General features: G+C 54.8%; 2 protein-coding genes across 2 annotated transcripts; one reads left to right on the forward strand and one right to left on the reverse strand.

The window, feature by feature from the left end:
* Positions 1–1,002: 1,002 nt before the first annotated feature.
* RITA1 (RBPJ interacting and tubulin associated 1) lies at positions 1,003–5,683 on the reverse strand. The gene is made up of 4 exons (XM_055322725.1): positions 5,474–5,683; positions 5,154–5,298; positions 4,403–4,768; positions 1,003–1,871 (listed from the first exon to the last, which is right to left on the reverse strand). Exons 3-4 carry the CDS (start codon positions 4,711–4,713, stop codon positions 1,364–1,366), a joined length of 819 nt encoding a protein of 272 aa, XP_055178700.1. The 5' UTR covers positions 4,714–4,768; positions 5,154–5,298; positions 5,474–5,683; the 3' UTR covers positions 1,003–1,363.
* A 121-nt stretch (positions 5,684–5,804) lies between these two features.
* Positions 5,805–26,237, forward strand: DDX54 (DEAD-box helicase 54). The gene is made up of 20 exons (XM_055322723.1): positions 5,805–6,020; positions 8,595–8,724; positions 10,457–10,527; positions 11,078–11,266; positions 11,374–11,423; positions 13,096–13,137; positions 13,261–13,356; positions 14,039–14,160; positions 14,267–14,328; positions 14,418–14,549; positions 15,942–16,152; positions 18,359–18,493; positions 19,961–20,182; positions 20,263–20,336; positions 21,031–21,243; positions 22,338–22,480; positions 22,570–22,683; positions 23,306–23,410; positions 23,662–23,774; positions 25,614–26,237. Exons 1-20 carry the CDS (start codon positions 5,847–5,849, stop codon positions 25,844–25,846), a joined length of 2,631 nt encoding a protein of 876 aa, XP_055178698.1. The 5' UTR covers positions 5,805–5,846; the 3' UTR covers positions 25,847–26,237.
* The last annotated feature ends 53 nt before the right edge of the window (positions 26,238–26,290 follow it).

Raw genomic sequence — 26,290 nt, forward strand, 5'->3', positions numbered from 1 at the left:
ACAACAGAGGCCAAGGAGATAAAGGCAGAGGAGAGCTGGATGTCTCAGGTGAAACCAAGGGGGAAATGAACTTTTTTTGTGAAAATTCACATCCTACGTGTTTCAAATGCAGTGTCTGTGCCAAGAGCATAGCTGCTTGCTTTGCTTGGGGCCATCCTGACCCCTGTAGCTGTCTGCACATGCGTCCCTGATGTCCCAGACACTGGTGGTCCCTCCCAGACCAGTTCCCCATGTGTCTGCTCTTCCCCTCCCAGAGGTGGAGGTACAGAACCAAAGATACGGCTACCAACTGGGCTCTTAATCCCAGTGCTTCCTGAAAGTGCATCAGGGCAGGGGGGCAGTGTGATGGGGACACAAAGAGGCCAAAGCCTGGCCTCCACCCAAATCTGGCAGGATCCTGGGATTTGGGGCGCAACTCCACCCAAGCAAAGGCTTTGCTGTTTCTCATGACCTGACCCAGGAGGTGCAGGTGACAAGGAGCAGAGCGGAGAGCAAGGTGCTCCTGGACTGCTTGTACCTCAGTCCTGAGTGCTCTCCAAATACATGTTAACTTTCTGGTCTTCCTGGGCTTCGCCACTTAGCCAAGTTCTTGTTACTCTGTCTTTCTGGAAAATGTGAGAAATGTATGAGGCCCGTGTTGCTAAACCTCAGTTGTCAACTCCCAAACTCATGATTTCTGCCATTGCCTTATTATATATATATATATATATATATATATATTTTTTTTTTTTTAACTTTGCTATTTAATTCAACCCAGGCCTATATTGGCCCTTACCCTAAGGAAAATAAAATTAGTCAAAGTCATGGCTTTGATGAGCTACTGATATATTTTTAATATGTGGAAATAAATACAAGATTATTAAAATTTTAAAAAATGTCCACCCATGAGTCACCCAGATCCTCTGTTCCCCACAGGCCATACACTGTGCCTGGGAAAACTCCAGACTCGGCTGGAGACTTCTCCTGAGCAGGAAGCTTGGCATGAAGGAAGAAGGGACCCTCCTAGGTTGGCAAGCACGCCATTTATTCACACTGGTGACAAGACAAGGTTGCGGGAGTGATGGGGGACTGGTGGGCACCCCTGGGTTGGCACGGCCTGTGGCTAGAGCAAGACTGGTACAGGCATCTCAAGGGGCAGCCGCCGAATCCCTGTCATTGGGTATAAGGTAGGGAGCAACCGGTGCTTAAGGAAGGCACTGCCTCCTCCCGCTATGTCTGCCCCCAGGAACACTTTTCCAATGCTTCATGGTTACCTAGGAGACTCTGGTCTCTGCAGGGGCACCCTCAACCAGTGCCCTCCTCTGAAACCGTGCTCTGCACTGTGACCCCATGAGCAAGCTCGAGGAGGGGAGGACCAAGGAACTCATTTCCAAGGGGGCTTTGGTTTCTGGGTGGCCCCACCCCGTTGGGGGGCAGCTGGCACTGAATCACGAATGGAACGGGCCCTAGGAGTCACTCGGGGGCTCTGGAAGGTCACCCCTGAGGGGGAAGGCCGGGAATCCCGAGGCCCATTGGTGTGGAGGGCGCTGGTGGGTGGGCGACCAGCGCTGGGGGCATTCAGGTGTGTGAGGGAATGGGAACGTTCCCGCCTCAGAGGGTGCGGAGAGTCCAACCCAGCCATAGACAGCTTCCGGGAGTCTGCTGCCACCTTGGGCTCTGCCTTCAAGGGACCAGCTGGGTGAATGGCTCGCAGCGGGGTCTCCCGGGAGCGGGATGAGTGGCTGCCCCTGGGGGTGGCTGGAGGTGTCCAGAAGAGGGCATGGAGTTTAGCAGCATCACCCTTTGCCATCCACGGGCCCTCCCAGCTAGTGCCCTCTGGTCGGGAGCCAAACAGTGACTCATCACAGTAAGAAGGAACGTGGCTGATCAATCTGGCAAAGGGAGGAGAAAGGCAGTGAGCTGGTGGAATGAACCCTAAAAACCTGAAGCCCCCACCCCCTGCCAGGCACCCACAGTGAGGCCACAGCCCTCTGGTATGCCACTACTCCTATCTCTGTTGGTTTCCCCTGCCAAGAATCCAATCCCTTGCATCCTGACCTCCCCATTTTCCCAACAGATGCCCCAGGCCCGGCCAATTTGCATACTCCATCTTCCTGGCCACACTGATTGGCTTGGGAATGATCATATGACCCATCCTGTCCAAGGAGCACCTGCCTTAAGACCTTTGTTGAAACTACCAGGAAAGAGGTTTGTCTGCCATCTGGTCTTGATAATCCGGCAGGATGTAAGGGCAAAGCAGCTGGTGGTGGGCTAGGCTGGAGTGGGGGGGGCAAGCTGCCTTAAGAGGGAGATGGGATCCAACAATAGTTTGAGCCCCTCATAAAAGAGACCCAAACATCCTTTTTTTGCTGAAGCCAGTTTGGGTTAAGTTTTCTGCCACTTGCATCTAAGAGTCTGGGTTAATATAACCTTAATCTTTACAGTCTTCACTTTTTTCATACCCCACCCCCCAATTCTCCTTCTCCCTAGTGGTCTTGTCAGCTGAACCCTCTGCAGTCCTGTGGCCGGTCTCACTGTATTTGAAGTAACACAGCACAGTGCCTGGCACAGAGAGGGTGCTCAGTTTGAACTCCTATTATAAAGCTGACCAGGCCTCATCACCAGAGAAGCTTTTTTACATTTTTGAATATTTACTGAGGGCTCCTCATGTGCAGGCCCAGAACTCAGCATGTCACCGTGCATCATCTCGTTACTTTTCACAAACATCCACAGGAGGGAGATATGATAATCCCATTTTACAAATGAGAAAAGGAGGCATAGGGAGGGGAAGGCCCCACAGCAAGAAAGAGGGTAAAGACAAGATTCAAATCCAGCCTGGCTCAAGGGCCCAAGCTCTGGGATCAGTATATCAGATATAAGGGACTTCTAGGCTTCTCACCTTTAATTAGATTCACTCACCAATTATTTTTGTCTATTAATCTCACAAATATTCACGGCACACCTAGGAGGCAACAGCTCCATGCCTTGTAGTCATGACTGAAAGTGTTTCTGTGTTAAGACTGCAAGTCTTTGAAAAGTCAACTTTTTGCCATTTGATTTAATTGCTCAAACTGTATCTGCTTGTTGCCTATGTCTGCCTGGAGCCAAAGGCTTTACTTAAGAGCATCTCTCTCTCTTACGCATCTTCTCATTTGACACCCTCTACTTGTCAGCATCCTGCATGAAATTCTGCCCTCCAGGAGAACATGGAGTTGACGTCCCTTGTCCTGGACACCATACCTCTGTTAGTACACCCCACACTTACATCAACCTTTTCAGCTACCCTATAGTTGTCATAGTTGTCAGCGGTGCTAATGTTAACCTGGCTCTATGTCAGATGCATGGTGCTCAACCTGACCTAATACTGGAGTCTTGCTTTTACCTCATTGAATTCTATCTCCTAAGACAGGCAGCATTCCCATTTTCACTTCTCTCCACCAACCTATGTTCCTCCTGGCTCAGAATGGACCCTAAATATGATTGGCTAGTTGTTATGGACTGAACTATGTCCTCCCAAAATTCACCCTGAATTTTAGAGAGATAATTAGGCTTAAAGGAGGTCATAAAGGTAGGCTCTATACCAAGAAGAATCGAGTCCTTATAAGAAGAGGGGAGACACCAGGAACATACACGCTCACAGAGAAAAGACCATGTGAGAACAAGGCAAGAAGGTGGCTGTCTGCAAGCCAAAGAGAGGCTTCAGCCTGCCAGGACCTTAAACTTGGACTTTTAGGCTCCAGAACTATTAGATAATGAATTTCTGTCGTTTAAGCTCCCCAGCTACTGTATTTTGTTATGATAGCTGTAAATGAATATTCCAGTCTTTTGTGTTTTTGTCCAAATCACTGATAACAATAAACAAGATAGAGCCCTGTGGCCCCCCACTACGCACCTCCCTCCAGGCTGGTATCAACCTGAAATGATCCAAATAATCTGATTAATTTACAATCATAACTATTAGCCTCAACTCCTGTTTTTCTAGCTTGTTCATGAAAAGGCCACAAAAACCATTTTTGAAATGACTTACCGAAACTGGGACCCACCCACTGCATCTATGTCATTTCATGGATCAAGCACCTTAATATTCTTATGCAAATTTCTCTGTGATCTTGGACAAATCATTAGACCCCTCTGGACCTCACTTGTCTGGTCTTGTGGCATTTGGGAAATGGGTGTTCAACCATCCTCACTATCGCTTACTGAGAACTTCCTAGGTGTCAGATTACTGTGCCAAGCCCTGTACACACCTCACTTCATTTACGCTCAGTAGTCCCACTAGGTCCCATTTTCCACATAAGGAAACTGCAGCTCAGAGAAGTCAAGGTGCTGAGAATCTAAGGTCACACAGCATGTAAATAGCAGGACTCTAATAGGAACCCAGGCGGCCTCAGGAGTACAGGGGTGCATCTCCCCATCCTGTTACCTGTATTTGTTCTTCTTCCTTGGTGTGAGGGTCGGGGTGTTGCCCCTGGAGGAGGTGGTCTCACAGCTGCCATTGGCCCCTGAGGCCTGTGATGCCCCTGTGCCCACTCCACTGGTTCTGTTGGCCTTCTCCACCCAGGGTGGGTCGAAGTCTGGTGGTGTGGGCCGGGTACCCGCAGGGCTGCCAAACAATGTCTCATCCACATATGACGGCCTGGCCTTGACCCGGTAGCTGCCCTGGCAATGGTGCTGAAGGCGGAGGGTCTGCATCCCACTGACTGCCAGCTCCACAGGGGTCTTCATGCTGCACATGGTTCTGGGTAAGAGCAGGCATGTTTTGCCTGCGGGGTCTTGCCTCCAGGGCTCCCTGTGAAAGGGGGACAGGGTGACACCACCGTCACTGGCAGTACCAGCAGAGGAAGGTGGCCCATCTCTTAAGTTCCCAACCCAAGGACAAAAGGGGAACTGCCAACCCCAGGGGACATTGCAGAAATGGGTTCATCTGTCTCTCAGCTGTCACAACGATAGGGAGAGGGGTGCTACCAGCAAATATTTAATGAATAAATGTGCATTCCTAGTATACAGTGCTCCATGCAGAACGCTAGGGGGACGAAGAAGAGATGAGGCCTGTGCCTATTTTGGCACCAAGGAAAAAACTTAGCCTGGTGGGATGGGGGAGACAGGGCAGGTCCTTCTATCCTGTATATACATTTATGGAGTTAATACAATAACCAGCATTATCTCGTGCCTACCTTGCGCAAAAAGCTTTACAAGCATTATTTCATGTAATCCTCTTAACAGCTCTGCGAAGTAGCTTCGGTTATGTCTAATCTACAGATGACCAGACTGAGGCTTCAGACGCTGAAGTCACACCTGTTAAGCCGCACCTAAATAAGGCTAAAGCAGTAGAAGAGAAATTTGAACCTGACAGAGGGGTGCAGAGCTTATGCACGTAACCATTCCGCTCCTGGTGGATCACAGACACCCCTCCAACTACCCCATATTCCCTGCTCCCCAAGTCAAGACCCCGGTAGAGGTCCGAGGCCCCTGCATCGTGAGTTCTTTTCCTTACCTGAGAATCTCGGCTCCAGGATGTGGGCTGCAGTCCCAGCGCCCCCTCCTCTGCAGGGGCCTCCAAGGTCCCAGCGGATCTGCAGCCCGGGCCCCGCAGCCCCAGCCCCGGGGAGCCGCACCGACCGACCCGCGGCGGCAGCCAGGCCCCAGAGACAACCAGCGAGGGGCGGGGCGGCCGGAACCACGAGCACCGGGGGGGGCGCCCCTGGAGCTCCCCGAAGCCTCGAGGCGGCGCAGGCGGGCCGCAGAGACGCGGCGCCCCCCCGCCCGGCCGCGCCGTTGGTTCGTCCCGCAGGCCCCGCCCCCGCCCCTCGCCCCGCCCCCTCGCCGCTCCCAGCTCCCGGCTCCCCGCTCCCCGTCCCGGGGCCCGCATGGCGGCCGGCGCGCGCGTGGCGGCCGGACCTCGGTCCCGCGCTCCCATGGCCCAGTGGAGGAAGAAGAAGGGGCTGCGGAGGCGCCGAGGCGCGGCCTCCCAGCCCCGCAGCAGCGACTCGGAGGACGGCGAGTTTGAGATCCAAGCGGACGATGACACCCGGGCCCAGAAGGTGGGAGCGGGCGCCCGGCCCCGCGCATCGCCCAGGGGCTGAGGGTGGGGACCCCGGCAGGGCCCCGGCAGGGCCGCCAGCCCCAGCACGTGCCTCCGCGCCCGACCCGCCCAGCTCCGGATCCCGGAGCCCCTGCGTTCCAGCCGCCGGGCCTGCGGGCCTTCCGGGCCGGCTCTGGGTCGCGGCCCCTCATTGGCTGGCTCTTGCCGAGGGGGCGGGCCCAGCGCCCTTTGGTCCAATGAAAAGTGCGGGTGCCGAAGCCCTGACTTCAGGAGTTTGGGGGATTCTTGCCGGGGGGAACTAAGCGGAGGCCCGGCGCAGCGGCTCGAGACGGCCACGCCCCGGGTCCCCTGGGTCCCCGGTGGCGAACTAAGCTCGCGTTTGCTGACCGCTTGACCGTGTGCCAGGCTTCATGCTGAGAACTCGACAAGCCTCGTTTTAATCCCCATACCGCTCTGGGAGCGAAGTGCCGCCATCCCTGTTTCCCAGAGGAGGACCCTAAGCCCTAGAGGGGTTAGCACCTTGACCAAGACTTCACAGCTTGTGGGCGGGAGAGCCAGGATGCCGACCTCTGGTTCCAGGGCCTGTGCTATTTCCACTACTGAGTGCCAGCTCTGTGCACGGGGTGGGGGTGGGGGGCGAGAGCACCAACGGGCAAATAGCTAAAGCCCATTATTTCCCGCAGCCCCGCGCCCGGCGGTGCCTGGCACAGAGTGGGGTTTGGGTATGTGGATGAAAGAGTGGTGTTTATTATTATTTTTTTAAGATTTTATTTATTCATGAGAGACACAGGCAGAGACGCAGGCAGAGGGAGAAGCAGGCTCGCTGCGGGGAGCCCGATGTGGGACTCGATCCCAGGATCACGCCCTGAGCCGAAGGCAGATGCTCAATCACTGAGCCACCCAGGTGTCCCCCCCCCCCCCACACACACACTTTTTCTTAAGGGTAGGTGTTTCGATGAAAAGAGGGAACCACATTCCTCCAGGTCAAGGACCAGATGGAATCGTACCATGTTTCCCCACCCAGTGGAGCCAGTGCTTGGCACATAGTAGGTGCTCCATAAAAGTGGAGAAATCGCCACAGCACAGGAGGGCAGAGGTAGTAGGTGCCAAGGAAGAGCCCACAGATATGGTTCAGACGGAGACCTTTGCCCTGGTGCAGTTGTGCATTCAAATGTGGCCCAAGTCTACTGGCTGTGGGACTTTGGAGAAGTTGCTTAACCTCTCTGGGCCACACCTGTAGAAGGCAGAATTTACACATGTGTACAAGACACATGATTTTAAGTGCCTCAGAGACTCATGAAAGGATTAAATTACGGTGTTTGTGCATTCTACTCGTTCAGTAAATGTTGCTGAGGCGCCAGTGGGTTCCAGGCATTCTGTGTTCATGTGTCTAGAAGAGAGGTTGGCAAACTCTTCCTGTTAAGGACCAAATGTTAAATATTTTAGGGTTTGTGGGCCATATAAGGTCACTGTCTTCTTTGTTTGAATTTTTTTCTTTTTCTTTTCTTTTCTTTTTTTTTTTTTTACCATTTTTTAGATGTATAAAATCCACTCTTAGCTCACAGACCGTAGTAGACATGCTGCAGCTCTGACCCAGATAGTTGAAGGGGACCACAGAGGGTCACAGGTGAAAGAATATAGAGTCTGAAGCCAGGGTTCAAATCCCTGCTGTCTGTAAGAGGCTGGGGAGGTCACTTCATCGCTGTGTTCCTCAGTTTCCTTCTCTGCAAAATGGACAAACTAATAGTAACTACTTTACAGAGTTGCCATGGTGATTAAAAGTGGGCTGATTTATGTGAATGCTCAGAGCAGCACCTGGCTTAAGAGTGAGTGCCGTGAAAGTTTTAGCAGTTATTATGAATCAGTGTTCCATAAGTGTTATTTTTGAGAAGAAGGGGGACAGTTCTGTGGCCTGAGAAGGCCCCCCAGAGGGGTTGTCTGGGTTGGATATAGCTGTGCCAGGACAGGCGGCGGGTCCTGGCTAGGCAGGAAGGAGGCCAGCATGAGAGACAGCAGAGTTGGGAGGGGTGATGGGTCAGAACGGGGCTTGGCAGAGGGGGACAGGGCAACCTGGAGAACTCGAGTACCACACACACAGTACATGCTTTGATTGGCCCTCTAGAGATTTTCATTTTGAGGGCTTTGGACGACAGACCGGGATGACAGTGATGATACACCACCACTTACGTGCTGGGTGCTGTTCTAGGTTTTACACTTACCCCTTTCATCTTCATGTGCCCTGTGAGACACACGCTCTTGTCTATCATCCCTGTTTCCCAGTGGTGGAAATCCAGACTCAGAGAGATTAAGTCTCTTGCCTGAGGTCTCTCACAACAGGCAGGTGACGGAGCGGGGATTGAAACCTGGACAGTCTAACTGCACGGCCCGCTGTCTGACCCTCTGCTCTACCCTGGCCCTGTCATGGGGGGCCCCTTTGGCAGACAAGGCCCGCCATCCGGCAGGGGTGTCGTCGGCCTGAATGGAGGGATGCCCGCTGCAAGATAGGCCCTCTCCCTGCCCCCAGTGGTCTGAATGTGCCTGGCCTGACGCTGCCTCTTTTCCTCCTGCCCAGCTGGGGCCTGGCAGACCGCTGCCCGCCTTCCCCACCTCAGAATGCACCTCCGACGTGGAGCCGGACACACGGGAGATGGTGCGAGCCCAGAACAAGAAGAAGAAGAAGTCCGGAGGCTTCCAATCCATGGGTGGGTGAGCCAGGCGTCTGGGCACGTTGAGGGGGCAGCAGCAGGGGCTCATCGTGCCCTGTGTGCTCCAGTACCGATGTCTGCCCTGGGCCCAGCACAGCCGTTGGAGTTGGGCGGCCTAGGGACCGGCCCCGTGAGAGGGCAGTCAAAGCCGACATGGGGCAGTGCTGGCGACAGAACAGGCAAGGACATTCAGGGTTTGCTGCATGACAGAGTGCAGTTCAGAGGAGATGGAGGAAAGGTGGAGTTCTGGGTGGTATCGGGACACCTGGCTAGCTGGAAATAACGCAGAACTCTCTTTCTTGCTCTTTGCAAATCAGAAATGTCTGGTGCAAAGATTCAAATATCAAGGTGAATATTTTTATAATTTTAAAAAGAAGAAGCCCCCCCCCCTTTTTTAAAGATTTTATTTATTTATTCATGAGAGACACAGAGAGAGAGAGGCAGAGACAGAGGCAGAGGGAGGAGCAGGCTCCATGCAGGGAGCCCGACGCAGGACTCCATCCCGGGAATCCAGGATCAGGCCCTGGGCTGAAGGCGGCGGTAAACTGCTGAGCCACCCAGGGATCCCCCGAAGAAGCCCTTTTTAAGCATGCTCTGAACATTGTCTAATTTGACTCTTTTTCAAAGGTTGCCAAAAAATAAGTGAACTAAGTTCAAGTAAATGCTGTATCACGAATGCGCTCACAACCTTTGGGACAGATACAGGATTAACATCTCTAATATGCAAAGAACTTTTACAAATCAGTAAGAAAAAGATACCCTCATAGAAAATTGGGTGAGGAAAATGAATAGTTGACTCACGAAAGGAATTAGGACAGCAAATTAATGTATCAAAGTTGTGCCAAACTTTTATCAATAATTGGAGAAAAAGCCAATAAAAATATCTATATGCGGCTACTTTTTTTTGCCTTTCTGAATCATAAAGATGAAGGATTGACCAAGAAGCAGCTGCAACCACGGTGCTTTCCTGTCCCCGGGCCTCCCATAGTCCTCCCACTTCCACAAAGCTAGGTCACGATCAGGTTCCAAAGGTCACCTCCTCCCCAACCTGGGGCCACATGCCTCATTGGTCAGCACCCACACCCATCACGGGCCCTGGCCACTGCCCACCTTTTTCTTTTAAGTTGTGAAAAATTTCAAATGTATAGAAAAATCCAAAAACAGTGAGTCTCCCTGTACTCACCACCAGTGTCAACTGTCTTGTTTCCTCCATGCCCCACCTGCTTGTCCCCAGCATCCTGGATGATTCGTTTTTTTGTTTTGTTTTGTTTTGTTTTTTGTTTTTTAAGATTTTATTTATTTATTCATGAGAGACACATAGAGAGAGAGAGGCAGAGACACACAGAGAGGGAGAAGCAGGCTCCATGCAGGGAGCCTGACGTGGGACTCGATCCCGGGAATCTAGGATCAGGCTCTGGGCTGAAGGCAGCGCTAAACTGCTGAGCCACCCGGGCTGCCCATCCTGGATGATTCTGACAAGAATCACAGACATCCCCACTCAGTATCACTAAATACTTCCCACATGACTTTCCCATGCCTGCAGCAGGGGTTCCTCGGCAGCACCCGAGACCCTGCAGGAGACACCCCGAGTGGTTCAAGTCAGAATCTGCATGATATACTTTCCCACCAACCCCTTTTCTTCTTGCCATCGAGGTTGATGACACAGTCATCTGTCCTGGTCAGCTTTGTGTGGTGTGCCTCCCCCTGGCCATCCCCGTGTCTCTTCCAGGCTTGAGCTACCCAGTGTTCAAGGGCATCATGAAGAAAGGCTACAAGGTGCCAACACCCATCCAGAGAAAGGTACGAGACGGGAAGGGCTAATGGGGTTAGGGAAGAGATGACTGACTTGGCCCTCTTGTCCAGCCTCATGACACACTCTCCCTGTCTGGGCTGTCATATCTATCTTCCCTTTAACTCTGGCTAAAGCCTCACACAGTCGGCTCATTTCACAAGTGGAGAAAGTTGGCCTCTTTGCATTTCAGCCTCCCCCAGGCTACCCACTGCTGATCCCCTGCCCAGGCAGCTCGCAGGCACCCCATTATCACCCCTGGGTCATGAGTCTTGTCCTCAGCCAAGAGGTGGACAGTGATTCTCTGGGGTCCCAAGGAGGAGGATAAGACAGAGAGATAGAGTCTGGTTTAACCTAAAGAAGGATGTGTCCATCAGTGGAAAGAGTTGGGGGATAGTGAGCTGCTTGTTGCTGGAAGCATACAGATAAACCTTGGCAGGAATAGGCTCAGGAGGACTGGGCAACAGGCCCCTGCCTACACCCTGCAGGCTCAGTGCTCTGGGTCATGTGGTGCAGGGGGGCAGAAGCTGACCCTGCTTCTCCCTGCCCACTTTTCTTCAGACCATTCCCGTGATCCTGGATGGCAAGGACGTGGTGGCCATGGCCCGGACTGGCAGTGGCAAGACGGCCTGCTTCCTCATCCCAATGTTCGAGCGCCTCAAGACCCACAGCGCCCAGACTGGGGCCCGTGCCCTCATCCTCTCGCCCACCCGAGAGCTGGCCCTGCAGACCATGAAGTTCACCAAGGAGGTATGTTGGGGCCGGGGCTGATGGGCTGAGCTGGGGCCAGTCAGGGAGGCCTGCTGGGGTGAGTCATCTCTCTCTCTCTATCTCTCTCTCTCTCTGCCCCCCCACAGCTCGGCAAGTTCACAGGCCTCAGGACTGCCCTGATCCTGGGAGGAGATAAGTAAGAGTGCCCCTTCCTCGTGCCACCAGCCCCGCCGTGCAGGCATAGGCTGAGTCTCCAAGGTGTCAGATCGACTGAGTCTGGGAGGCTTCAGAGCAATGGCAGCTTCTCTGTGCACCCTGAACAAAAGGGGAGACAGGCAGTAAAATACCGGAGGCATCTCCCACCCAACTCTGCAACCAGGGTTCTGGTACTCCTGGGGTTGCTGGTACTACCCAGGGTCAACTCAGTGGGCTGCCCATTTATACCTACTTTAATATATATGCCTAATCGTGAGCTATTGCTCAGAAACCAAGGAATGTTTGTGATAGTTCAGATTTGAAAAATCTAGTATTTCCTGATCCCATCTCTTGGGGTGGCAATTACCACACCTGTTCAGCAGATGGGCAAACTGAGGACGTGATGGGCTCAAAGCCACACAGTGATTAGGTGGTAGAGCTAAGATTGGAACCTAGTCTCCTACCTCATCCCACAGCTTCTCCTTCACCCAGCAGCCCCTCCTTACCCTTTTTTTTTTTTTAAGATTTTATTTATTTATTCATGAGAGACCAGAGAGAGAGAGAGAGGCAGAGACACAGGCAGAGGGAGAAGTAGGCTCCCCGCAGGGAGCCCAATGTGGGATTTGATCCCGGGTCTCCAGGATCAGGCCCTGGGCTGAAGGTGGCGCTAAACTGCTGAGCCATGGGGGCTGCCCCCACTCCTTACTCTGCTCTCAGAATGTCACTGTCACTGATCACTTTGGATTCTGAGAAGAGTGCTTGACTTTTATTTTTTTTTTATTCATTTTATTTTTTTTAAAGATTTTATTTATTCATGAGAGACACAGAAAGAGAGAGGTAGAGACACAGGCAGAGGGAGAAGCAGGCTCCATGCAGGGAGCCCGATGTGGAACTTGATCCCGGGACTCCAGGATCATGCCCTGGACCAAAGGCAGGTGCCAAACCATTGAGCCACCCAGGGATCCCCCAAGTGTTTGACTTTTAAATGTTCTTTTGCCCACATTGTACTTGATTATCTCTGGAGCTTGTGATTGTCTGAAATGCCTTCCTGGGCAGGGCCAGCCTCAAAATTCTGGCTCCTACAGGTGTCCCAAGGGTGTTGCAGAGGAGGTGCAGAGTTAGGGCTATGTGCCTAGAGGTTTAAGAACGAGGACAGAAGGATGCCTGGGTGGCTGAGTGGATAGCATCTGCCTTTGGCAGCAGGTCATGATCTCAGGGTCCTGGGATCGAATTCCGCATCGGGCTCCCCGCAGGGAGCCTGCTTCTCCTTCTGCCTGTGTCTCTTATGAATAAATAAATAAAATCTTTCAATCTGTCAAAAAACAGAGAGAGAGAGAGAACAAGGACAGAGATCCAGGAAACCTGGAATCTTGGGGATCTGGCAGTTCCAGGGTTAGTTGGTAGGTAGTGCTGGAAGCAGAGACAGGTTTGCTGCAGTCTAGAAAGAGAGAGCCCATCTCTTTGGGGAACTCTGTGGTATCAGTCCTTTCGTATGTTTGAACTTGTATGTCTTATCAGGGCAGCACCTTCACCCAGTACCTCAGCAAGAGCGTTTCTCCAAGTCTGAGCCTGGGGAGGGGGTATAGGCCTCGCCTGGCCCCCTTGTTAGGGAGAGGGAGAGGGACTAAAGCAGCCTGTGTGTCAAGGTGACACCTCCTCTTCCCCTCTGCTAGGATGGAAGACCAGTTTGCAGCCCTGCATGAAAATCCTGACATGTGAGTTTGGGTTGAGAATGGTGGTCCGGGGTCTCTTTTCCAGTGGCCGGCTGTTGGGGAGTGCAAGGCGGCTGTGTGGGTGGCCCTGGCCCTGAGTGACCTGGCCTGCACACCCTCTTCCAGAATTATTGCCACTCCAGGGCGTCTGGTGCACGTGGCTGTGGAGATGAACCTGAAGCTGCAGAGTGTGGAGTACGTGGTATTCGATGAGGCAGACAGGTGAGCCCGTGCCTCCTCCCGGATGCCTCTGTCAGGGCCGGGTGCCCCATACCAGGGCCGGCCCCAGGGCCGGGAGGAAGGCCTTGGCCTGGAGAGACTGGTGTGGCCATGCTCAAAGCAGTATTTCCCACCACATGGGCTACAGACCCTAGGCAGCACCAGAGCTGACACAGCTCCCTGGACACACAGTTTTTATTTTGTATTTACTTTTAGGGATGTGGAAGAAAACAGTAAAATAGCAAACATGTAATCACAAAGAAATAAATAGCACAAAGCCGGAGCATAGACTGGAGCCAGACGGGTGGGATTGTATCCTGGCTCTGAATTTGGGCACATCTGAGGGTCCATGGGCGTTGGCAGGCTTGTCCATGGACAGGGGATCCAATAGCCCAGACTGGTGGATGCTGGGAGGGTCAGTACCTATAAGGCACTCGAATCGTGCCCGGCCCAGAGGGAGGGCCGCTAGGATTGGCTTCAGCATGACACTGAGCAACGTAACGGAGGACAGACTCAAGGTTTTTAGATCATCCCTGCTGGGGGTGAGGCGGGCACGCAGAGACAAAGTGATTGGAAAGTGAGTTAAAGAGTCACATGGGGCAGACACCGGTGCACATGGCAGAGTGCGCTGGGGGCAAGGCTGCTGGAATGGAAGGCCCTCTCCTGCCCCGCCCTTGTTCCCCAGGCTCTTTGAGATGGGGTTTGCAGAGCAGCTGCAAGAGATCATCGGCCGCCTCCCCGGGGGCCACCAGACGGTCCTGTTCTCTGCCACACTGCCCAAACTGCTTGTGGAGTTTGCCCGGGCAGGTGAGTGAGCTGGGCTGCGGCTGGGGCCCGCCCCGGTTAGGGGCCTGGGTTGAGGGTGCTTGTCCTCCCGAGGCTCGCCCCCATACCTTCCATGTGTCGACCATAGGCCTCACGGAGCCTGTACTCATCCGACTCGATGTGGATGCCAAACTCAATGAGCAGCTCAAGGTGAGACTCTGCTTGTGCCCCCCCCCCCCGCCTGCAGCCCCACACCCATGAGCCCACCCTGTGAGCACACTGTGCCCCTCTCCCGGCAGACCTCCTTCTTCCTTGTGCGCGAGGACACCAAGGCTGCTGTGCTGCTCCACCTGCTGCGCACCGTGGTGCGGCCCCAAGACCAGACGGTGGTGTTTGTGGCCACGAAGCACCACGCCGAGTACCTCAGCGAGGTGAGGGGGGCTCTGAGGGCCCTGTTGGGGAAGCTCCACCGGGCCACCCGCCACAGGGTCTCACGACCTGCACATCTTCCTCCCTGAGCTTGGGGCTGCAGTTCTGTGTGCGGCCACCAGAAGGCAGCACCAGAGCCGGACACAGGCCTGGCCAGGGCTCCTCCTGTTTTATTCTTTAATTTTTGATCCTAAAGAATTCCTGGGGTGCCTGGATGGCTCAGTCGATTGAGCATCTGCCATTGGCTCACGTCATGATCTCAGGGTCCTGGGATTGAGCCCCACATCGGGCTCCCTGCTCAGCAGAGAGTCTGTTTCTCCCATTTCCTCTGCCCCTCCCCTGCTCATGCTCTCTCACTGGTTGTCTCGTGTGCCCGCTCTCGCTCTCTGTCTTAAGTAAATAATAAAATATTAAAAAAAAAAAATAGAAAAGAATTCCAAACACAACTAACGTCAGCAGATAGCATAATGAACTCCCAGGTACTTAGTTGTCAAGTCATGGCCTGTCTTGATTGCTCTGCTACTTCCCTACATCCGGGTGATTTTGAAGTACATCCCCTGCCCCCAATCCTGTCATTTTCGGTAGATTTTCAGTGTCCCGTGTATCTCACATTTTAAAATGGAGGTGTGCCCTACAAGCTGGAAGCTGTGCGAAGTATCCTAAGCTTACAGGAGCAGCTTGATGGAGTTTTTTCTCATATGTATGTACCTGTGATCCTCAGCACGGGACAGTCCGTGTGCCCCAGAGGCTACCAGGGCCCCTTGCCGGTTGTTGCCACCTACCCTAGGTCAGCCACACCTGGGGTCTGTTATCTGAGGACGCAGTTCACTGGGTTTCACTTTGTTGACGTGCATTTAACGGTGCTTTCTTTGTGCAGCTGCTGGGGTCACTGATGAATAAAACCAAAATAGTAATTTGTAAAGAGCAGTTAACACTGTCACAGTACTTCTTATGTTCCAGGCCGTGTGCTCAGCCTTGTATGTGTATTAATCCTCGTAACAAAGCTATAAAGAAGGAACTATTAGTCTCCCCATTCTACAGATGAGGAAAGTGAAGGCACAGAGAGGTTAGATAACTTGTCAGTGTCACACAGCTCACTTGTGGCAGAGTGGGGATGAGGTTTATGTCCTGGGCTGGCCCTTCCCTCTACAGGAGACCTCCACGTGTGTCATCTCTGTTGATGCTCTTGGCTGTGCGGAGAGGTGGGAGGTGATACCGGCCCCATTTGTACCAGAGCTACCCCTCAGAGCTAGGATTCAGACCAGAGGTGCCCCACTCCAGAGCCCTTGGTCTTCCTAATGCATCGTGGCATCGCCGCCATGGCTTGGTGTCCTCTCCTGTCTCCTGCAAGCCTCCTTACCCCTTTCCCTCACTCTTGTCCTCACTCTGAGCAGCTGCTGACGACCCAGGGCGTGAGCTGCACCCACATCTACAGTGCCCTGGACCAGACGGCCCGCAAGATCAACCTCGCTAAGTTCACCCACAACAAGTGCTCTGCCCTCATCGTGACAGACCTGGCGGCCCGTGGCCTGGACATCCCGCTCCTGGACAATGTCATCAACTACAGCTTTCCTGCCAAGGGCAAGCTCTTCCTGCACCGTGTGGGTAAGGAGCCCGTGGCTGGACCCGGACCAAGCTTGGTGCTATAGGTGGAGAAACTGAAGCCTGGGGAAGTTCTCATCTCTGGGGGATGTGGCCCAGCCATGATTCCTGCGGCTCCAAGCAGGCAGTTCTCCACTTTCTGGATTGTCTGTTCTGGGCTCTCTTCTCCCTGTCCTGTCACGGTCCAATGGCCTGTCCCCCGATCCTCCTTCCTCACAGTCCTTTCTCCAAAACTCTGTCTTTTCAGCTCCTCTCCTTTAAGCCTTTGCAAGATTCAAATAACGTGGGGGCCCCTGTGTGTCCTGTTCATCCAGGGCAGACGGGAGTGCCTGACTTTGTTGAGTCAGCTCACAGGGCCCCACCTTCCTCTCTGCCCTCCCAGGCCAAGTACCCAGTGACTTCTGTGATAAAAGTAAGGCACCCACATAGTAGGAAAACTGGAAAATGAAGCAAAGCACATAGAAGGCAGGAAGGCACATGCTTGTCATTGGTGGCATGACAGCAACTCTGCTTCCCCAGTGCTCCTCTTGGGCCCGGGTGCAAGTGCTTTCCTAGCTCTTTCCATCTTCACGACAATCCCCTGTAGAGGGTGCCAGTGGCACCAGCCCCCTTTTTACAGGTGAAGAAACTGCGGCCAAGGAGGTTCATAACTGGCCAAGGGTCACACAGGTAGCAAAGTGGGGCAGCTGGGGTCGGAGCCCCCCTCTTCACCACTATCCCTCCTTGCCTCCCTGGTGACACAGCTGTCATTTTAGTTTGTCTCTTGTCACTGCTGCCCTTTTAAAAATGGTGGTAAAGCGTATTTAATGCACAATCATCATGTTGACCATTTTTAGGTATAAGTTCAGAGGCATTAAGTACGTTCATATAGTTGTGCAACCATCACCACCATCCACCTCCAGAACCTTCTCATCTTTCTAGACTGAAACTCTGTTCCCATTACTACTAGCTCCCTGTCCTCCCTCCCTCAGCCCCTGGCTACCACTACTCTGCTTTCTTTGCCTTCTTTCAACTCCTAAATGTATGTGTTACCTTGGTAAACACGAGTGAGTTACATGTGGGTCCGTGAGAGAAGAATCTGGTGGGCAGGTTCCACGTGATTGAACCTTGTTGAATAAGGAAATTCTGGCTGCCCATGGTGGGCCCCCAGGAGGATTGCTTCGATCTGCAGTCGGGGCGTGTCTGAGGCCTCCATCCGGGGCTCCTGCTGCAGGTCTGGGGGCCTCATCTCCCTGTTGGTTGCTGCTCGCTGTGCCCTGGTTTCCGAGGCTCTGGGAAGAGCTGGCTGGTATGTTCCTTGAGGGGTCCACAGAACACCCCCCACCCCCACAAAGGGAGTTTCTCATGTGCTCTGTGACCCGCACTGTGAGTCAGACCACCCCAAACGAATCTTGCAAATGTGGTGACACTTTGTTTTTGCAAGATGCAGAAACCAAAGGTAACATTACACTTGGATTCACTTAACACAGAATTAGAATCACAGTGGACGTTCTTTCCTGTCACCTCTTTCTTATGTCAGCGCACGTTGTGCGTGTTTTCCATTCACCATTAAACATCACTCCGTGGCAGGGGTTGGCAAATCCGTGTCTGTAAAGGGCCAGATAGTAAATACTTTGGGCTCTGGGGAATACGGTCCCGGATCTCTGCCGCTATAGCACGAAAGCAGCCATAGAAAATATGTAAATGAAGGAGCATGGCTGTGCACCTATAAAACTTTATTGACACAAACAAGTAGGGGGCCAGCTTTGGTCACTGGCCACAGTTTGCCAGCCCCCTCCCTCACCTGTGTCATTCCCACCATGTGGCCACCAGCTAATTAACTTAGCCAGGCCTTTGTCAAGTATTGAAGTGGTTTCCAACTTGGGGCTGATCCAGGCAGAGCTGCCGTAGACCTCCTTGAATATGACTCTCAGGATCCTTGGTTATTTCCTTGGGGAAAAATCTCCCAAAGTGGGGATGCCAAAGACTTTTAACATTGCTAATGAGCACAGAGCCTTATCTTTATTTCTGCTAACTTCCCAGAGCACTGTGTGGACTCACACACTTAAGCAGGGAATCCTGGTGACTGTTGGTACCCTTTCTCTTTTTGTAGTCAAGGACAGCAGCTCACCGAGGTCTGGATCACCACCCTTATGGGTGGGCCTGCGGGACTCACGCTGGGTTGTGGGATCCTTTGTCTTTGCTTCAGCTCGATCTTTTCTTCCCACAGGCCGCGTGGCGCGTGCCGGCCGAAGTGGCACAGCCTACTCCTTGGTGGCCCCAGACGAGGTCCCCTATCTGCTGGACCTGCACCTGTTCCTCGGCCGTGCCCTCACTCCTGCCCGCCCCCATGAGGGTTCCTTAGGTGAGTGGAGGCTGGGGCCCTGGGATAGGAGTTCCCCGTGGGTTTCCCACAGAGTCCATGGTGCAGGTGGGGAAGAAGGGCTCATGGGTTCGGATGGAGGTGGGGCTGGATTTGACCACAGGGTCAGAGCCCTGTATTTTAAACTCAGAATTTCACATAAAAATCCAGATTTCTGACAGCTGTTGGAAAACTGCTGGGTCTGACTGTCCAGTTTGCCTATTCCCGAGGTTGCTGTCTAGGCATTGCTAGGCCCTCTGCCCCTCATAGATGGGCCCCTAGGTTCACTGCAGCTCCCACCCCCACTTCTCTCATCTGCCTGGCCCCCGTGGGCATCTGCTTGAGACTCTGCACTCGACCAAGGTTCTGGGATCGCCCAAGAGGGCAGAGACAGGTTCATTGAGGTCAAACTCACAGAATTTTCCCTTATTCTCTGTGGGGTGAGATTGCGTGGGGTGGGCAACACTGATCATGGTAGCCTTCTCCTGTGGTCCTACTCTATGTCAAACCCCTAAAGGTACATGGTCTCGTGTCCATTGGAGACCATAGGGAGGGTTGCTTTATAGGTGAGGCCAGGCCACTCGTCCCATGTTGCTTGTTACTCAGCACGAAGTAGAAGCCCAGATTCAGGAGCCCAGGTGTCAGTGCCCCCTGTGCTTGGGGCCTGGAGGCGGCCTACAGCCCCATGCATCTTCACTGAGCACCCGCTGTGTGCTGCATCTCTGCTTCCAAGCGTCAGGAGCCCCTGCCTGCTGGGCCCATTGTCCAAATGCAGATTCTGGAGCCCTTGGCAGACCTCCTGGGTTGAGACCAAGCAGTGGGGGTAGGAGGGGCAGAAAGAGGGAAGGTGCTTCTGCAGCAGTGTCCCAACAGAAGCCAGCCACGGAGTAGTTACCTGTTAGGGGGAGGCCATCGTGCGTTTGCCTCAGAGCTAGTCAGGGTGGGCAGCATGGCCCAGCACTAGTTTAATGCAGAAGAGGTGGGCAGGCGAGTTCTTAACTTGGGATAGGGGCTGAACTGTGACACCACCCTGCAGTGTGCTGTGGGGCAAGATTAAACCTGTTGAGCCTCAGTTTCCTCTTCTGCAACGTGTGATTTTTGTAGGGGGATTTAGTGGTCTCATGGGAGAGTCAGCAGGAAGTGAGTGAGGGACTAGCTTAAGCTCTGCAGGTCACACGACCCACGGCAGCACCTTGATCCTGCCCTTCTGGTGCCAAGTTAGCCAAAGACAATAAGAAAGTGGATAGACAGGACTGAGTTCCAAGAAAACTATATTTATTTATGAAAACAGGCAGTGGCCCTCAGGCTGGAACTGGGGGCGCCTCGCTGAGCTGGTTCAGGTGGCTAGCTGGAGGAGCTGCTCCATAACCGGGGATCATTCTGCGATTCCACTGCCAGGGATGGGAAGGATGGCTGCAGGCAGAGGGCGGGGCTGGGAGGCCTCCCGATGGGCTCCTTGTGTGCTGGCAGGTGTGGATGGTGTGCTGGGCCGCGTGCCACAGAGCGTGGTGGACGATGAGGAGAGTGGCCTACAGAGCATCCTGACGTCATCGCTGGAGCTGGGGGGCCTGAGCCGGGTGGCTGACAATGCCCAGCAGCAGTATGTGCGCTCCCGGCCTGCGCCCTCGCCTGAGTCCATCAAGAGGGCCAAGGAGCTGGACCTCACAGGGCTGGGCCTCCACCCCCTCTTCAGTGAGTCCTGGCCGGGGGCAGCGGGTGGGCACCACAGAGCCCCCCTCCCTGGCCTCACACCTCCTCCCCACCCCCACCAGGCTCACGCTTTGAGGAGAAGGAGCTGCAGCGGCTGAAGCTGGTGGACAGCATCAAGAACTACCGCTCGCGGGCGGTGAGGAAGGGGGTGGGAGAGCACATGGGTGGCTGGGGAGGGCACTCTATGGCCACTATGGAGGTGGGACTCTGGCTGAGCTCCAGACCCCAAGCGGGGCCCCAGCAGGGGTTTTCTTCTGAGCTTGCAGGTTTTCTGTCTGTGGCTCTGCCTCATGAGCATCTCTAGAGATGCCCCTTGTCGTGGAACCACCCCTGCTACCTTGTGTGGTAGGCATTTCCTCACATTTCCAGAGGGGTAGACTGAGGCTCACAGAGGGGAGTGGCATGTGCTGGGCCTGTCAGAGGCCTGGAACTGGCTCTCGGTCACCTTTCATCCCCTCTTGATTCCCGCTGGGCACCCCATTTGAGGCCTATGCCGGGCATGCATAGAAGCTGGAAGGACCTACCCAGGAGTTGGGCAAGGCTGCCAGACAGCCGATATCAAGGAAAAGGAGCTAGAGAGTGTCATGGTTTCAGAGCCAAGTAAACCAGGATTGAAATGCCACTCTTGCTTGCCTCAGCTGTATGACCTTGGTTTGGTCACTTGCCCTCTCTGGGCCTCCTTTCTAATGGTAAAAGGCAGGTGACGGGAATACCTACTTCATAGCATTGAAAAGACTTGGGGAGGAATGCCACATGTTGCCCCCCAAGCTGGTGAGGTCTGGGAAGAGAAGGAACCCAGTGGATGAAGGACTCGTGCGTTCCTTCCACAGACCATCTTTGAGATCAACGCCTCCAGTCGGGACCTGAGCAGCCAGGTGATGCGCGCCAAGCGGCAGAAGGACCACAAGGCCATCGCCAGTTTCCAGCAGGGACGACGAGGGCGACAGGAGGACACAGCTGGCCCAGCCCCAGGCTGCCCGGCACCCCAGGAAGAGAAGCCCGAGGAGGACGAGGAGGAGGAGGCAGCAGGAAAGAGTATAGAGGTATAGGCCCCACCCTTGGGACCCTAGAGTCTGGGCCTGGGGGTAAGGGCAAAGGGGAGTTATCCTCAGGGCTTTGAGGAGTCCTTGGGGTGGATACCGTGACTCCACTTCCACCTGTGATGTGGAAATGAAGGACTCAGAGCCTCAGCCTCAATCTTAGCAGAGTGGGGTCATGGGACCGCTCCACAATCTCTCGCCCAGAACCCTGGTGCCAGATGCGTTTCAGGATCCGGAATCTTTAGGGTGGCTGCACTGCGTATGGCATGCCACCCCACTGAGGTCTAGGGTGACAAATCAGATGCATCAGAGCGTCCACGACAGGCAGCTTCCTATCGGCTCAGCTTGGCTGAGAAGCGTGGCTTCTGCCATCAAGTGAATCTCAGGGAAGCTCATTTCCATAACCTTGTGGATTAGGGGGCACTGTGGCCAGGTGACTATGGGACTGGTCCTGGGCCCACAGGGCAGATCCAGGGCAGCACCGGAGGGTTCCTAGTGGCAGCTGTATCACTGTCATCCTCCCCATGACAGTCTCAGACTGAGATCTGGGGCAGGCAGACAGAGGCCAAGCAGGGACACATGGCAACAGTGAGGGCATGACACAGACAGCCTCAGACATGGGGCCTTCAGGCCAAAAGGCAGGCTGGGGTACAAGGGCACCTGGTCCGCCTGGTGAGCAGTGTCCTAAGCCTACTCATCTACCAGCATGTTCCTCTTATATTTGGTTTGGACAGAGGTCTCAGTAGCCAAAAAGTACAGGTGAAAACTCCTGAGCTAGTCCGTGCTGTATAGAGCAGGGCCAGGCCCAGAGAGGGGCAGGGCCTTGCCTTAGTCACACAGCCCGAGGAACCAGCCTGGGCTGCAGGATGGTCTTGCCCCACTTGGCACCACAGCCTCCTCCTCCCTTACCCAGCATGCTCTGCTGGTGCTGAGGTCATCCCATAGTGTGGATGAGGAAGCAGAGTGTCCAAATGGCAATACCAAACTTTTAAAGTCCTGGAAGCCCCTGGTCCTTAACTCTAGCTGGACAGCAGGGTGGAGAGGCCAGGTGGCTTCCCTAGGGGCCGCAGGTGTGACACTGGGCCTCCGTTTGCCAGGATGTCTTCACTGAGGTCATGGGCCGGAAGCGGCAACAGCCAGGACCTGAAGGGGGAGCCAAGAGGCGGAGGGAGGAGGCCCGGCATCGGGACCTGGAGTTCTATGTCCCCTACCGGCCCAAGGACTTTGACAGCGAGCGGGGGTGAGTGGCCAGCTGGTCCTGGGGTGGGGCAGGTAGGGCCTGATTGGCACCCCACTGAACCATGACATGTCCCCACCCTTCCTCTGCAGCCTGAGCATCAGTGGGGATGGGGGTGCATTTGAGCAGCAGGTGGCTGGCGCCGTCCTGGACCTGATGGGGGACGAAGCCCAGAACCTGACCAGGGGCCGGCAGCAGCTCAAGTGGTGAGTGAGCAAGCAAGCAAACATGCACCCCCATGCCCACATGTCTGCCATGTGGTTGGTCCCCGCACTGTCCACTCCCATTTATTTCCCTAGAATAGGAAATACCACCCCCCATTTGATTGTGTACAGCGTGGGTTGTGATGCCTCCTGTGCTGCCCCATGTGATCACACACAGCAAGGGCAGTGACCCCACCATCCCCCTCACCACATCCTGTCCCCTTGGCTTGATCGTGCACAACAGGGATCTTAATCCATCTGTCATTCTTGCTAGCTTGTCTTTCTCGACAGAGCTCATGACACATTTGTCCCATTTGGACTCTGGTTCCAGAGAAGTGATGGTACTCAACCCAGGGTCATAGACCCAGGAGGTGGCAGTGTAGGATTGGGAACCCCCCTTGGGCCCTTAATCTGGACCCAGGCCCCCCAATTCCTAATAACCCCCACACCACCTTTTGAGCCCTGGGCTTCCAGGAAGAGGTGACAAGGGGCAGAGCACTTGCTGTATGCTAGACATTGGCAGGCTGCTTCCCTTGGGGAGGTGGGGAGGAAAAGCGCCGAGGGGAAGAGGGCTGCTCCAGGCCATCTCCTTCCCTAGTAGCTCTCTCAACTCCCTCTCCTGCAGGGACCGGAAGAAGAAGCGGTTTGTGGGACAGTCAGGACAGGAAGACAAGAAAAAGATCAAGACAGAGAGTGGGCGCTACATCAGCAGCTCCTACAAACGGGACCTGTATCCCAAGGGGTGGGGCTAGGGGTGGGGCCCAGCAGCTTCTACCTCTGCATCTCCTAGAGTTGGGAGTGGGATCAGGGCCAGGACACTGCGTACTCGGGATGTGGGGGGCAGCGCCCAGCAGCTTCTGCTGCCCCACTCTGTAGCGGTGGTACCTGGATCTGCTGGAGGGGATGCAGGATCTGCTCCCTGCCCACTGGCATCTAGGGCATCATGGTCACGCACGCAGCCTCCTTAACGCAGCTTCCCAGCTACCAGAAGTGGAAACAGAAACAGAAAATTGATGATCGTGACTCAGAAGAGGAAGGAACATCCCACCAGCGAGGCCCAGAGCGAAGAGGTGGAAAGCGGGGCAGAGGCCAAGGTAGGATAGTCCTCAAAACAGGTTGGCAAGTGGTGCATTGGATCATCCCAGGACCTGGTTCTCTTTGATTGGGCCTGAACCCTTCAGGCTGCAGGGGGATTTGAAGGGGCTCTGTCAGCTGGAGCCCATACCTCGCAGCCACAGCTTGGGTCAGCAGCCCTGCGTGCCAAGCCCCTCTGAGCAGAAGGGCCATGGGATGGCAGGGCTCAGGACCTTTGCCATGGCCCCTGCCCTGCCCCTGCCTCTGGGGGCAAGCTTGTGGTCAGCAGGCTCCCCCTTCCTGTGGGGGGACAGGCTCTGTGCTGGACATGCCACCTGTGAGCTGGTGGCGAGAAGACAGAGCAGCTGTCTTATAGGCGAGGGGACCAGAGTGGCTCCCGAGGGAGTCGGGGGGGGCCTAGTCCTGCCATCTCCCCGTCTCCCCACAATCCTGCAGGGCTGCTCATGGCCTCTGGGGCCGTTCACTGTCCCAGCCCCTAGGCTGGTCCTCTGTGCCTCACTCCAGGCCTCCTGGGTGCTCCACACACTCCCCTCTCCCTTTGGTGTCTCCTCGCTGGCTTGGTCTCTTCCCTTCATCCCTCCGTCTCCATCTCTCTTTTTCTCGGAAGCCTCCTCTCCATCATTTCCTAGGCTCTCTCTCTCCAGTTCCCTGTTCTCTTTCCATCCCCGACTCTGCATCCCTGTTTCTGCTCCTCTTTCCTTTCTCCTCAGGCTGCGTTTGTCTCCTTTTCCTCCATCTGTCTCCTCCATTGTCTCTTTTCCTCTTGCTACACACGCATCTCCTACTCGCTGTCTCCCTTTCCCTGTCTCTCTGAGTCTCTCTTTTCCCTCTTGGTGCCTCTGTCTCTGTCTCTGTCTCCATCTCTGTGTCTCTGCAGACATGCCCCTGCCTCCCCGGGCCTCTCACCCCTTGCTGCTTAGTCCTGGTTTTACCCCAGCTGGAGCAGGCTGTTCCTCTGGGCCCTGCGGGGGTGGGGGGTGGGGTTCAGGAAGGAACAGGTGTTCTCCTTCCCTGCTTTGTCCTCTGTGGAGGTGACGGGTCCCTGTCAGGTACCCTGGCCCCTGTGAAGACATCCGGGGCCGCCTTTGTGATCTTGTGTGTGGGAGCCCAAGGAAGGGAAGAGCCAGGCAGGGAGAGGGAACGTGGTAGAGGAGGAGGACCCGGGGCTTGCTGGGGGAGCCAGGGATGCAAGGGTAAGTGCTTTCCCAGAGACCTGACGTCTGCTGCTGCTGCCACTTTTGCTAAGTGACCTTGGGCAAATCCCTTCCCCTCTCTGGTCTTTTCTGACCTCTGTCCTGCCAAAATAAGTTAAGCTAACAAGCCTAGAGCATGCAGTCCTTGGAGACAGGGATCGGAGTCTTTCTCGTCAGTGCTGGGTCCCCAGGGCCTGGCTTAGAGCGCATCCTCAGTAAATCCTCACTGGATGCTCTATAATCATGATGGGACACTTAGGAGGCCCTTACTCTGGGCTACCTCTTGTTCTGAGCAGTGTACACACCTCCTCATCTGCTCCTCGTTAGGACCTGTGAGAGAGGTGCTATTATCTCTAATTCAGAGTGGGGAACGGAGGCTCAGAGGAGTTAAGCGACTTGCCCAAGTTCCGAGAGGTCACAGCTGGAACCTGAACCCCAGCAGTTTAGCCTGAGGTTCCGTGCTGTTGACCAGTACAGCAGACTGTGGAAGCTTTATTAGCACCTATGGTGAGCTAGAGCCCAGAGCCATAGCAATGAAGACAGAACCATAGTGGGGTGGGGGTGAGGGGTCTGGAGGCTTCTGGGCAGAGGAGGCCTCTGGGAGTGGACTCGATGGCTGAACTCCCTGAATGCCCGTCCTGGCAGGTGCAGCCCAGCCCCGCAGCCCAGGCGCCCCTGCAGGCCGCGTGCGCTCAGAGCTCAAGACCAAGCAGCAGATTCTGAAACAGCGGCGCCGCGCGCAGAAGTTGCGCTTCCTGCAGCGTGGGGGCCTGAAGCAGCTCTCTGCCCGCAACCGGCGCCGTGCCCAGGAGCTGCAGCGGGGCGCCTTTGGCCGGGGCGCCCCCTCCAAGAAGGGCAAGATGAGGAAGAGGATGTGAGGGCGGTGACCCGGCCCTGTGACTCCTCGCATGCTCCAAGGGTCAGGGTGGACATCGCAGATGACCCCGTGTACCACCGTGTGCTTGGCCCTGTGCCAGGTGCTGGTGGCGCTCCCTGCGGGCGCTGCACACCCTGAAGAAGAGCGCTGTGTGGCCACGGAGGGCAGCAGCCGCCTCTGCCCAAGACAGAGACGGAGACATTTTAACAGTCTTTAAGGGCTCCCAGGAGTTTGCTGGTGAGGTCGAGGCGGCCACACCTGAGTTGCTCCTGCTTCCACGCGTGCTGGGTGGTTCCTGAGCTCAAAGGTGGTGCCCACATGGCTCTGAGCCCTGAGTGCCTAAGGCCTAGTGATGGATTTTTAATGTAATAAACCTTTATTACGCACCTCCAGTGGACAAGGAGTGCAGTCTACCCAAGAAGCTGGAAGGGGCAGACCCAGATAT

The sequence above is a fragment of the Nyctereutes procyonoides genome, unplaced genomic scaffold, assembly GCF_905146905.1.
Source record: "Nyctereutes procyonoides isolate TBG_1078 unplaced genomic scaffold, NYPRO_anot_genome, whole genome shotgun sequence".
NCBI classification, from domain to species: Eukaryota; Metazoa; Chordata; class Mammalia; order Carnivora; family Canidae; genus Nyctereutes; species Nyctereutes procyonoides.